The 13,255-nt window shown below is 40.9% G+C and overlaps 1 protein-coding gene across 2 annotated transcripts in view; it reads left to right on the forward strand.

Moving 5' to 3' along the window:
• Positions 1–1,688: 1,688 nt before the first annotated feature.
• Positions 1,689–13,255, forward strand: part of ATP10B (ATPase phospholipid transporting 10B (putative)) — a 102,230-nt gene continuing 90,663 nt past the window's right edge. The window contains exons 1-2 of one of the 2 annotated variants that reach the window (XM_004737682.3): positions 1,689–1,977; positions 2,966–3,160. In XM_004737682.3, coding sequence (XP_004737739.2) covers positions 1,703–1,977; positions 2,966–3,160 — 470 coding nt within the window. In that variant the 5' untranslated portion in view covers positions 1,689–1,702. Of the gene's footprint in view, positions 1,978–2,965; positions 3,161–4,247; positions 4,854–13,255 lie in introns of those variants that run through there. The other variant, XM_045075635.1, reaches the window with a different exon arrangement.

A 13,255-nucleotide genomic window follows, 5' to 3' on the forward strand; every position in this document is an offset into this window, starting at 1 on the left:
GGAAGATATTTTGAAACTATGGAAATATTCACTTCTTCATCAAACTTAAGTCTACTTGTTTAGCATCCATTTTACATCTGTTTTATTTTTAAGAAAGCTTATTTTACAGTCTGAATAAAGAAAAGCAAAGGATATGATATGAAAAATGGACTTTTTAAACCACCCCACCTAAAATACCTGCATCTCCCATATCAATTCAGTCTTCCTTTTTGAAGTCCTTATTGTCTAAAATTGAGAGAACCCTGATACGTATGGCATTAGGCACAGCAAGATTTCTCATTTGCATTTTCAACCCTATTCATGAATTATCTTTTCATTTCCTTTTCTTTTACAATAATAAAAAAAAAATCCTTGAAAGGAACATTTTTTTATAACGAGAAAGAAGATATACGGTATTATTTCTGGCTTATCATATGTCATAATATTGCTTTTGGTCACATTATGATGGGCATCAGTAATTGCATTTATTTTTTCATGCTTGCTACAAGAGCTCACTTAAGACTCTGAAGAGCTCTTCTGGATTGAAAATCATTTGGATTGATTAAACTCATGAGGAGAATTATGATAAGGGTCAGATCATATGGGCATCAGGAAGGTAAAATATTACCATTTAAACTAGAAATGGAACTTTTTCTCCTTTAAAGAACCATATTGTCAATGACAGATGAGATTGTTCATTGTAAGATAATAATACCTGATGTTTACTGGTCTATTTATTCAAAAGAAAATCATCCTGTGAGCCTAAGTGAGAAGCCCCATTATATGCAACTTCTTACAAAGGATGTCTTTGAATAAAATCCTTCAGGGTCTTTAAGGAAGAATGGCCAGAGGGAAACTTGAAGGCTTGCTTATAGGTTCTATTAAAAGAGCTCAGGAACTGGAATATCCTAGATAAAGCAGTATTTTGTCCCCCATCTAGGAGGATCATCTGAAAAAGTGCTCAGTTTCAGAAATCACCAAATGGAGTTGGAGAGGAAGAGAAGGGTCTCCCACCCTCACACCCAGTCAGCCACATTTAAAAAAAAAAAAAAAAAAGGTGATGATGTCGCCAGAACAACATTCTGTACAGCACAGTCACCTCAGGCCAAAGTTTCCTAGGAAAGAAACTGTCTCCTCTTGTCTCCTCTGTCCACCTATTACTCTCATTTGAGGTTCTGACCACAAACAAGGTTCTCCAAAATATCTGTACCAGAGAATTTTAGAGATCGAGAACACCCTTCCCTTTAAGATATGACTCAGCATATTTTTATGTGCTATTTAATTCACTCCTTACAAAAAGCTTGTGAATAAGACTAGTTTTCCTCATATTACAGTGAGGACACTGAAGACCGTGAAGGTGAAGGGACAGCTCAGTGTTAGGAACAAACCACAGATCACATTCTGACCTCTGGGGGTTGTAGCCCACAGGGCTATACCTTTCTGGATAGGCCGAACAAGGTCATCAGCACCCTCCCCCCATCTCAAATACTTTCATGGTACTTACCACTGTGTTAGTTGTGTATTATTTACATGATTATTTGCTTTATGTCTCTCACTCTTGAACATATGGTTTATGGGGACTGAACCTATTTGGTTCACATTGTATCCCAGAATCTACTTTGGATGGATGGGTAAACAAGTGGGTGAGCCAATATTCCACTTATTTTCTTCTGACCATGGCAACTGCCTGTGTCTATTTTCAGACCATAGCTTGCTGTCAGAAATGGCTCTCTCAGTGGACTCATCTTGGCACCGGTGGCAGTGGCGAGTCAGAGATGGTCTCCCCCAGTCTCCATCAGAAGTCACACCTCTGTTGTCCCAAGATAGAAGGAGGCAAAGCTACAACCTGACACAGCAGCGGGTCGTGTTCCCCAACAACAGCATGTGCCACCAAGATTGGGCAGCGGTCTCCAGGAAATACTCTGGCAACAGAATCTGCACGACCAAATATACCTTCCTCACCTTCCTGCCTCAGAATCTCTTTGAGCAGTTTCATAGGTATGCAACCAGTTGGCCGAGTAATATGTGCTTTAACCAAGTATTTGCTGGTATTTCTGAAACAAAGATGCTGCCCTCGGAACCACCTAGCCTTTAATATCCAAATGCATAAACCTTGAAAAGACTTGTCATTCATTTGCTCATTCATTCATTCAATAAATACTAGATTCTACTCTGTGTTAGGCCATGCATTAGCTGCTAGAGATACATGCGGGGAAGAAAAGAGAGAGATTGTCCTGACTATTTTCTAGTAGAAGAGATAGACATTAATTTTAAGAATTACATAAATTGATATAAAATTAGAACTTAGAGAGATACTTCCAAGGAGAGGTATGTGGTGATCTTAGAGTGAATAGGAGGGAGATCTGGCCTAGTTAAGAAAGTTAAGAAAGACTTCCAGGAGGAAGTGACAATTGAATTAAAGTAACCTGAAAGAGGAGAATGCATTAACTGGATAAAAACAGAAGTCAGGAAGGGAGCCAGGGGAATGTTCCTGCCAACAGAACTTCACAGTGGCAAGAAGGAGCAAAATGCACTTGGAAGACTTAAAAATGTAAGCCATACCTTCAAGATAATATATGAAAGATCATCTTTTATTTATAAAGCAAAATACATACCAAGCTATCATCCTAAATTTTGTAATTACTATTACAAGCTATCATTTATTGAGCAAGTACCATGACTGAGAACCCTCTATTGTGTATGTAACAAATATTATCCTTTGTAATATTTATATGAGTCCTTAAAAGTAGGTAGTACTATCCCCATTTTATACAAGTTGAAACAAGCTCCAGAGGGTCACACAACTAGTGAACAATTCAAGTTTTAATGTATCTAGATTTGGCTAAAAAGCCCTTACCATAATTCCAGGTGACACTGAAAGAGAATATCATTTCTGTTGGTAAGGGACAACAGTAGGGAAGAAGGAATGAGGAGAGTATACTTTCCTCTCTGTGGTTTTCCCTTACACTTTGCTTGCTCCTTCCAGATGGGCTAACCTCTATTTCCTGTTCCTGGTGATTCTGAACTGGATACCCTCCATGGAAGTTTTCCACAGAGAAATCACCATGTTACCATTGGCCATTGTGCTGTTTATCATCATGGTCAAGGATGGCATGGAGGACTTCAAGAGACATCGTTTTGACAGAGAGATCAACTGCTCCAACATCTGGATATATGAAAGGTAAGAGAAATCATTCTTCTGTTTGCTTTCTTGCAAATAGGTTATACATATTCACCAGCCTTTTCAAAGGGTTGGTCTCTCTTCTCACATTTTATTTTCTTAAGTTCACTTAATTCAGTGGCTCTCAACCACGGCAGTTTTTCCCAGGAGGGAACATTTGACAATGCCTGGAGACATTTTTGGCTGCCATATTGGGAAGGAAAATGCCTGTGCCATGCAGGACAGCTGTCCACAATAAATAATGTCAGTGATATTGAGATTTAGATACCTTAAATTAACATGTATAAACATTCAAATTATTAAATACAAAATGTCACATTATTAATAGTACAGTTGGAAGCTCAAGAATTGATGTCTAAAATTGACTAGATCGGGGCACCTGGGTGGCTCAGTGGGTTAAGCCTCTGCCTTTGGCTCATGTCATGATATTACCATATTGGGATCGAGCCCTGCATTGGGCTCTCTGCTCAGTAGGGAGCCTGCTTCCCCCTCTCTCTCTGACTACTTGTAATCTCTGTCTGTCAAATAAATAATTTTTTTAAAAAATCTTTTTAAGGGGCGCCTGGGTGGCTCAGTGGGTTAAGCCGCTGCCTTCGGCTCAGGTCATGATCTCAGAGTCCTGGGATCGAGTCCCCTATCTGCTCAGCGGAGAGCCTGCTTCCCTCTCTCTCTCTCTGCCTGCCTCTCCATCTACTTGTGATTTCTCTCTGTCAAACAAATAAATAAAATCTTAAAAAAAAAAATCTTTTTAAAAAATCTTTAAAAAAAATTTTTTTTTAATAAAATTGACTAGATCATCTCAGGAGACCAAGTTTAAGAGCAGCTCTTTGGAGAGTGAGTGACAGGCTATGTCTCCCATACAAGAAAATGTATACCATTTTTTATATATACCATTTTTAAAGCATCTGAGGCTTCTTGTTTTTAAAACTTCACCAGGTAGGTTTTAGGACCTAGAGTCGGCACACCTGCTCTTGGCTGCCTGGGTGGAAAAGGAAGATCCCCATGGGTGCTGTCGATATTCCAAGAGGCGGAGTCTCAAGAGGTAGAAGGAAGTGGCCTGGCAGGTGCACACCTGTTCTCTGCAAGCTTTTTCCTTGTCATTTCTCACCTGGCGTTTGTAAATCAGCTTTTTATTTTTAATTTTCCTTTTGAAAGAAGAGAGAGAAATTTCCAGCAGAGAAGGCAAGTAAAAGATGTCAGGGACATGACTCACTGGCAGCTCAACAATGGGACTGATTAGGGAAAAATTCTTTTATGGGGAACTCATGTGCCGTGCTATGAGAATTAAAGAGACAAATTGAGCCGAGATGAGAAAGGAAGGGAAGAAAGGGCGGAAAAGGAAAGAAGACAAGAAACGAGTGGTAGTCTCCAACCTGCCCTTTGAAGGATGGTCCTGCAAAGAGAATCCCAACAGGCATTATTGTGGAAATCAAATTAAGACCAGCAAGTACACTGTGTTGTCCTTCATACCCAAGAACATCTTTGAACAGCTACACTGCTTTGCCAATCTCTATTTTCTGGGAATTGTGGTTCTGAATTTTGTCCCTGTGGTCAATGCTTTCCAGCCTGAGGTGAGCATGATACCAATCTGTATCATTCTGGCGGTCACTGCCATCAAGGATGCTTGGGAAGACCTCCGGAGGTACAAATCTGATAAAGTGATCAATAACCAAGAGTGTATCATCTATCGCAGGTAAAGAAAAACCCACTGGGGAAGTCTTGTGGGCCCAGCTCTGATATTTCTATGGCTTCTGCCACTACCGCTACGGTTGATAGAGATGGAATAGGGAGAGAGCATTATTTTATTTCAGTGAAGCTGTTTAATTCTCCACAGTCAGAATTATGATCTAAAAGCAAAAACCAGATTTAAAAAAAAAAAAAAGAGTCTTAAATCCATTGCTTATTTTTTGTAAAGATTTTTATTTATTTATTTACTTATTTATTTGAGAGAGAGTCTGCAAGTGAGGGGAGGGAGAGGGACAAGCAGACTTTGCACTGAGCATGGAGCTCCAGGCAGGGCTCATCTTGCAACCCTGAGATCATGACCTGAGCCATAACTAAGAGTCAGACACTTAATAGACTGAGCCACACAGGCACCCCTTGAAACCGCTGTTTATTAAAATTAAGAGGTCTTTATTATGTGATATTTTCTTTGGTGCTTCAAATGTGTTTAACATTTAAGAATTTTGCATAAATTTTCATCCGCTCTTAGTCTGGTGTTACTATGCACTGGAGCATATCTGGAGAACTTTAGATGGAACAGGCATCACTCTTTTTCAGGACAGCTGTAGAGCATTTTTTTATTAGATGCACTGGAAACACACACTGCCTGAATCAAACTGCTCATTAACTACGTGACCTTAGGCAGGTGACCCAAACTCTCTGAGCCTCATTTTGTCACCTATAAAATTGAAATCCTTCCTGGGGTGATCGTGAGAATTGCATTATTGGAAAGTGCTTAGCACTATGCCGGATATATAATAAATGCTCAATACACAAGCTGTAATTGCTTTATTTTTAGACTATAAAACTCATGTTAGCTCCATCATCAAGGCTTTCCTTAAGATTTCTCTTTGATGTCATCCCAACAAAAGCAAAAACTGTGAACCACCGGTCTTGCCACATTTTTCAAAGTTATTTCATACATGCTATTGTTTTACAAAGATTCCACTGATGGTTGTTAGGGAAAGGAAATGCACTTGGTCAGTCATATCCATATCCTTCTTTAGTGAAAGAGAAAAAGATAAGAGTTGTTGTAGGTCTTAACTTTATGACTGCACATGTAGCCAACAAAGAAGCAAGGGAGTCAAGTCTGGGCTTGCAGAGCAACTGCCTGCCGTGACTGAGAGCTTTCTGGGCTAGCAGTCTGAAGCCATTGATGACTGAGTCGCGAGCAGGGACGGTCTTGACTTTTTTGGCAGGTGAGGAAAACATCCATTCTCTCAAAGGGCACCATCCCTCTGACTTTATCAACCTCAACTCAGCAGACGTTCTGCCATCACTTTGGTCACTCTTAAAATGAAAAGGACTGGCTTCAAGGTGTGCGCTACAGCGTTTTAGTGGCTTCCGTCTCAGGAGGGTTTCTATTCCCCAGGGAAATGGAGGGTGACGGACTTGGAGCTGGCCGATGAAAGGTTCTATAAGAGACCATTGAATACAAGGGACTCATTTGTTCCAGGGCACCTCTATGAAAAACTCTACTCCCTCCCTCAGCAGTAGCTGTACTTCTGGTCTTTTTGCTTGCAGGGCCACAGCTGCATGTCTAAAGAAGTTAATCGGAAGTGTGTGTGTGTGTGTGTGTGTGTGTGTGTATGTGTGTGTTCAGCTAAATCTAATTGTCTTGATTGTCGTTAGCACACTGAACATCTAGAGATGAGATTTAGTCGTTCTTCACCTTTGAATAATAAAATTATAAAGAAAGGGAAAATAATTGTCAGGTTGCCTTTCTTTGAAGAGACTGTCAACCAGTCCATCCCATCACTTTTTGTTTGTTCCTTTTCTCCTTTGTTGTTTTTCTCAGAGAAGACATACAGGGGTAAGCCAGGAAACTGTTTCTTTAGGGAAGAATGAGTGTGGACACCTCAATTAGCCTGATCCTATTCTCCCTCATCTGCCAGAAATCCTCTGCCCTAAGCCTCCTAGAGTCATGGGCCTGTTCCTGGGAATAATCTCAGTGTTGATCAAACCCTAGACTGACCTGTGCTGGGAGCTGGTCTGAAATAGGCCACACTGTTGTTCTGTTCTCCAAATAGCTTCCAGGGAACAGTGAAAAACGGAGGCAATAGCAATCCTAGCAAAAAGGGACCTTGGTCCACAGGTTCACTGGCAGTGAGGGACATAAGAGGTTTTATAATAGCAGTATTTCCCAAAATGTATTCAGTGGAATAATAATGAAAAAGAGGTAGTCTCTGAAAAAAAAGGCATTTATGATCAAAAAATAATACATTTGCCCTCCTAACCTGTGCTCCATGAGGGAACTGAGAAAAGAGACACCATAAAGAAATCTGTCCATCCTTAACTCCGTGTTGCTCCTAACTTACTTAACTTGGAAATTTTTTTCTAACATATATTAACATCTCAATTTGGGGAATTTTACCTTCTTCAATATAACAAAATAATTGACTACAGGGCCAAGCAGGTAATTGAATGAATGAAGTGGACTAGATACAAAAAGGAAAGCGATATTATCTGTGTACTAACAAGTGGGAACAGATCCTCCGCATCAGTGCTAGGATGAGCGAGGGAATGGTGAGCACTCTGGCAAACGGGGGGACCCACATTCTCATATCAGGAGGCAGAGCTGACCACCATATGGAAATACAGACCTAGTGTTGCCAGATTATCTGAATTTTGTTAAAAGAGCTTAGAAGTTAACATTTTTATTTTAAATAACCTGATATTTAAATGAAATAATCTGATATAATTTTTTCAAATACTTCATGCCCATTTGTTTGGCCTGAAGTTATTTTGCCTGTGAGTCCCTAATTTTCAAACTTTGCTTTAGCCTCTGGCCCTAGGAATCTGGAGTCTCTGAAAAAGAATAATTAGAATCTTCTTTTGAGATTCATCTTCAGTGAAGGAACCTCTTAACCTCTTTGCGCAGGGATGGGGTGTAACTTTGAAGTGAGAATACAGGCCTGGTATTCAGTAGATCTAAACTTGAAGCCCACATCTATGACTGACTACTAATAATAGCTTAGAAAAGTCATTTAATTCTCTGGATCTGTTTCCACTTTTGTAAGACTTGGGAGTCAGACTAGATCTTGTCCTGTGAAATGGGCTCTGAAGGAAGAGAATCCACAACCAAATAAATTCGAGAAATACTTGACATTTCTCTTGAATCTAACTTGCACAGCAATATAATAAAGGTCCTAGGAGGACACTCCATAAGTAACCTGTCCAATTTTGTTTAATTCAGTTGTGTCTGTTGGACTACTCTCTACTGTAAGCAGCAGAAACCAATTCAAATTTTTTTTAATTTTTTATTTCTTTTCAGCGTAACAGTATTCATTGTTTTTATACCACACCCAGTACTCCATGCAATCCGTGCCCTCTCTAATACCCACCACCTGGTTCCCCCAACCTCCAACCCTCTGCCCCTTCAAAACCCTCAGATCATTTTTTAGAGTCCATAGTCTCTCATGGTTCACCTCCCCTTCCAATTCCCCTCAACTCCCTTATTCAAATTTAAGCAACAAATAGACTTGTTGGTTTAAGTCACTACAAATGTTCTGAGGTGGTCAGGTGATCATATATAGTTCAGTCTTCTTTCTAGATCTAGAACTTAGCTGTCCTTTTCATTCAGTTTCCTCTGCATTATCTTTACCCCTGGCAGACTTCCCTCATGGCAGTGAAATGGCTGCAGCAGCTCCAGCCTTCACGTCTGCATGTGGTAACTCACAAAGGGAAAAAGAAAGGTACTTCTGGAAGTATTCTTGCAAGGGCAAGGAAGCTTGTTTTCCCAAACCTCCTCACACCTCAGTGACCCCAATGGTTCACATGCTCATTCTTGAACCAATCCCTTTGAGTAGGAGACAGGATTATGTGAACTAAATTTAACTGAATCACAGTCCAGCATGAAGACCATTTCCCTGAATGCACATGTGCTACCCAGAGAAGATGTAAAACCCAAATGAAAATAATAATAATAATAATAATAAAGTAGTTTCTAAGAGAAGGGGGAACAGATATTGAAGAGACCACCTCTAGGGACTCAATACCGTCTTCTTAAAATATGTTTGAGCCTAAACTCTTTGTAAATTGCTTTGCACATATTAACAGGAGCATATAGTCTTAGGGACACTCTGTAAGGTTCAGTAAGGTTCTTCCAACTCTGAATCAATTATTGATTCTATAGAAGACCCTGGAATAGGAAGCTAGGAAATTCTAGGTAAATGTTAGTTATTACTTTAATTGATGGATGCAGAAGGACATTTCCTTTTGCCAAATATTGATGCCACATGATAGGGCATCAGGCAAAGAGTACAATATCTAAGAGGACAATTTGTTTTTTGAGAACCATGTAAAAGCTTATATCTCAGGCAGTAGCTCTATCTATTTTGTCTCAGCATCACACATTTGAGAAATGCTGCCTGTGTGTGTGTGTGTGTGTGTGTGTGTGTGTGTGTGTGTGTATACATACACATGAGTGTCACTGAATTCTAGGGCCCTTAGAATTTTGCTCAACCCAATTCTATGCATCATGCAGCCCAGACTTGTTTATACTGCGAAAGACTCCTTTTGCAAATAGCAGAAGCCTTGTTAACAGAATTACAATCCTGTTAGAGCATTTTCTTTTAATATAGCAACTGTGCTTGTGGTATAAAGGTGACCCATTAATCAGATTTATGGAATGACTTCAAGAAGAGATTAGCTTCAGAATTGTATTAGCTTACTTTCTCCCAGGGCTCAGTTTAATGAATCTAGGAACCATACCCAGCAAGAGATTTCTATCCTTCCATTCAGCTTAGTAAATTTTTGTTTGTATTCAGAAAACATGCAGTAAGGAAGCAGGGGTGTGAACAGAGGAGATCTGCGATGAGGTTTGTTCCCACATGATAATGAAACTAAAGCCCTCCCATGTCTCAGCAGCAGTTGGTCACTCATTTGTTCCCAAATGTTCATTTGGGATCTATGTGTGTACACCACATAGTAGGCCCTGAGAAGATCCCACGGGTTCTCAGTCCAGGGATCACAAGGAACTTGTAAACAGCTACCTTGTCCCATGCATATGCACAAAGGGCACAGGCATTAAGGGGATGAGGTGATGCATCTGCCTGCAGAAAACATCAAGGTCGAGGGAAGCCTTCCCTGAAGAGATGACATTTCAAGAGGCATTAGAACATGAGCAGCATTTAAATGGACAGAGGAAATGCATTTTAGCTCATAGCCTGTTCATGCGTCAACTAAAGGTTGTATGTGTGGCTTATGCTGGTATCAAAAAAACACGATCAAGAAACATCAGAAATTTAGAAGAATGGCTCAGATTAGAGATTTTGAAATTCTGGCTTTTTTACCAATTCTTGCCTAGAAGTCAGGTGGCCACTGTAACAGACACTACAGGAGAGTGGCCAGTCTTCCGACAGCATGGCACTGAGGGCCTGATTTCCCAGCAGTGACCATCTCTACTGGGAAGAAAGAGGCCTGACCTACAACCTGTTTTTAGTTGTATGTCAGTCACCTTTAATGCCAGAGCCCCTACTGGAAAGCCTGAGAATGCAGAAACCAGAAGTCCTGGTCCTGGGTCTGCCACTAATTAACTGTACGACATCAGGGAAGCCACTTAAGCAGTTGGGGCCCCATTTGTCTCATCTTTAAAGAGTGGCCATAATCTCTATGGCGTATTTTTAAAGACACACAGTTGACGTACCAGAGGGCTTGAAAATAACAGAGCTATAGAAACAAACTATACATTGCGTGCCAAAGGAGGGTGAAAAATGAGTGTTAACGATGGCATTTAAAATGCGACCTCTTACTGGATGCTTGGCGTCAAGGACTTTGGCCTCAGACCTAGGATTGTCCAGAACTGCCACATACCAAAGCCGTGACTGTGTGTAGTGATTTGATCCCTTGAAACTTCATTTCAACCCCTATAAAGTGGGAACAATACTAGCTCCCAATTCTTAGGGAACTGCGGAGGGAATGAGATCATCTTTATAAATTGTTTAACTTCCTGTTTGCACCATAAGTAGTACTAAGTACTTTTTTCCTTAATTTCCAGTGACTTCAACTCTAATTTTTTCAGCGTCAGGCCCAGCCTGAGTCTTTAACTTTCATGCTACACTCCACACACATGCAAGGGAGGAATCACTCATGTTAGTAATGAAAAACAAGGCTCTGCTCCCTTCTTTCTATTCAATGTGGCAGAATCTGAAACCTGAAATCAAGAATCCCCTCTGGAACCTGGCCCTCTCTCCCCATCCTCCCTTTTCACAGAGTACCTAAGCACACCCACACCAACAGTCACATTCAGTTAAAGGATCCAGATGGCCTCGATTAGCCCACAACCAAGGGCACTTTGTCCAACCCAACTTCTAACACAGAGCATGCATTAGAATGTCATACATGTGTGGTTCTTAACAAGGCAGTGGTTTGGACCCCATTTCACTATTATTTCCTCGAAATAATGGCTTTCACTATTATTTCCTCGAAATAATGGCTCTTTGGAAAACCTGAAGGAGAGGAGATGGTTGATAAGACAGAATTCAGGCTTTGCCAGGGGTATTCCAACATTGAGATACATAAAAACACTTTTCTCTAAAACTATGTCCCTGGGTTGCTGTGGGTGCTGATTGAGAGAATGTATGTTAAATGCTTAGCATAGTGCCTGACGCTCAGTAGCCTTCAGAAAATGTTAGCTATAATCATGATAGCCAAGAGTTACCATGAGCTTGACCCAAGACGATTAAGGAAGAAATGCCAATGGCTGGCATTTGAATCCACATGAGAGAAGACAAACTCTATAGCTAAAGAACTTGAACTCCAAGCTCTTGAACAGAACAAAATGGGCCTGAGGGAAAAATTTGAAAAATGCAAACAACAGACAAATGTCTAGTGTCATCTGAAGCATGGCCATGAAAAGCACCGCTGGCTGGAGTTTATGGCTCCGCAGCCCACTGCATTCATCCCACACATCTTTGCTCTGCATTTAGCATCAGCAAACTAGGCTCCGCTCTGAAGCGTCAATTTTACAAGCACCCCAAGCACCCCCACTGCCTCCCCTGAGCTCACAGAAGGCCATAAACTATTTGGGCCAATTCAACTTGTCATTTCAGCATCGAATGCATTAGGTCTTCTCCAAGACTCAGTGGATGGAGGAGTCATAAAACAAGAATCCAGGTGTCCCCGAAGCTCTGACCTCATGTCAATGGGCATGATTTATATTTCGGCAGGTAGGGATTTATAGCCTCTGTTAAGGAGCTCACAGTTCCAAAAGGTGAGGCTCCTATTTTCAACCTGGCTCTAGTTGTTTAGGTCACCAGTTTCTGAGGCTTCATCTGCATGGTAGCTCACTCCCAAACAGAACCAAGAGACCACATCAAACCATGAAGCTTCCATGTCTGTCACTTATATGTCCAAATAGACACACCTGTGTCACCTTATGCAAGTTAGAAAACCTTTCTGGGCCTGCTTTCTCCTTTATGAAATGGAGATAATGGTAATAATAAAGATTGTTTCGTTATTAGGTAATATAAAGTAGCTAAATAGTAATGTAGCTTAAGTGCTGGGCAGAAGATAGATAAGCATATTGTATTGTATTGTATTGTGTTGTGTTGTGTTGTGTTGTGTATTACCAGAAGTCTCCCCCTGGCAAGTCCATAACAAAAAGAGAGAGACTAGATATCAAAATGGCTAAAAGTTTAGGAAAAGCTTCTCTTCTGCTGCCTCATATTCAAAACAAATCTGCACAGAATCAGTTACTAAATACTTACCAAACACTTCCCCATATGCTAGTCATCCCCCACCAGATCCTATGTAGGAACAGAAACATAAAGCTCAGGGGCCATCCCACCTCTCCACAAGTCTATTACATTGTTCAAAGTAAAAGAGACATGAAACAGTTAGGAAATAGGACCACAGAATGTCAGGAAATGGGGCAGAGAGAGGTGCACTACTGATATTCAGTGCCCAGAGTTGAAAGTGAAAGGTCACATTTACATCTGCAGTGGCTCGGGGAAGGGCTTTTGGGGTGACCTCTCGTGCCTTCAGTACTCCCAGGCTGCTTCTCCATAATCTGGGAATGTGACCTTGATGGATTGCACCTGTTCGTCTCTTATCCCCTGAGCATGGTGTTTCAATGGCCATCACTGCTTTGTGCCATTCTGTGCTCATTTCTGCTTTCTGTGTGGGACAGGTGTGTGCACAAAGAGGTCAAAGAGTGGACTGTCCCTTGGAGCTTTGATACAAAGATGGGACTCTCAGTATAAAGAAGGACTTTAATAACAAACGTGACTGGTTGTGTTAGGCTCATTGGCCTCTGGGTGAGGTCACATTAATACATATACCCTAGTGACACTTAACCCCAAACTGCTGATTTGGGACATGTTCTCCCACCCTAATTTCAAGCCACCCCGAGAAATGCCTAAGCATCCTCAG

The sequence above is a fragment of the Mustela putorius genome, unplaced genomic scaffold (genome assembly GCF_011764305.1).
Source record: "Mustela putorius furo isolate JIRA1106 unplaced genomic scaffold, ASM1176430v1.1 tig00000145_pilon_pilon_pilon, whole genome shotgun sequence".
In the NCBI taxonomy this organism is placed as follows: Eukaryota; Metazoa; Chordata; class Mammalia; order Carnivora; family Mustelidae; genus Mustela; species Mustela putorius.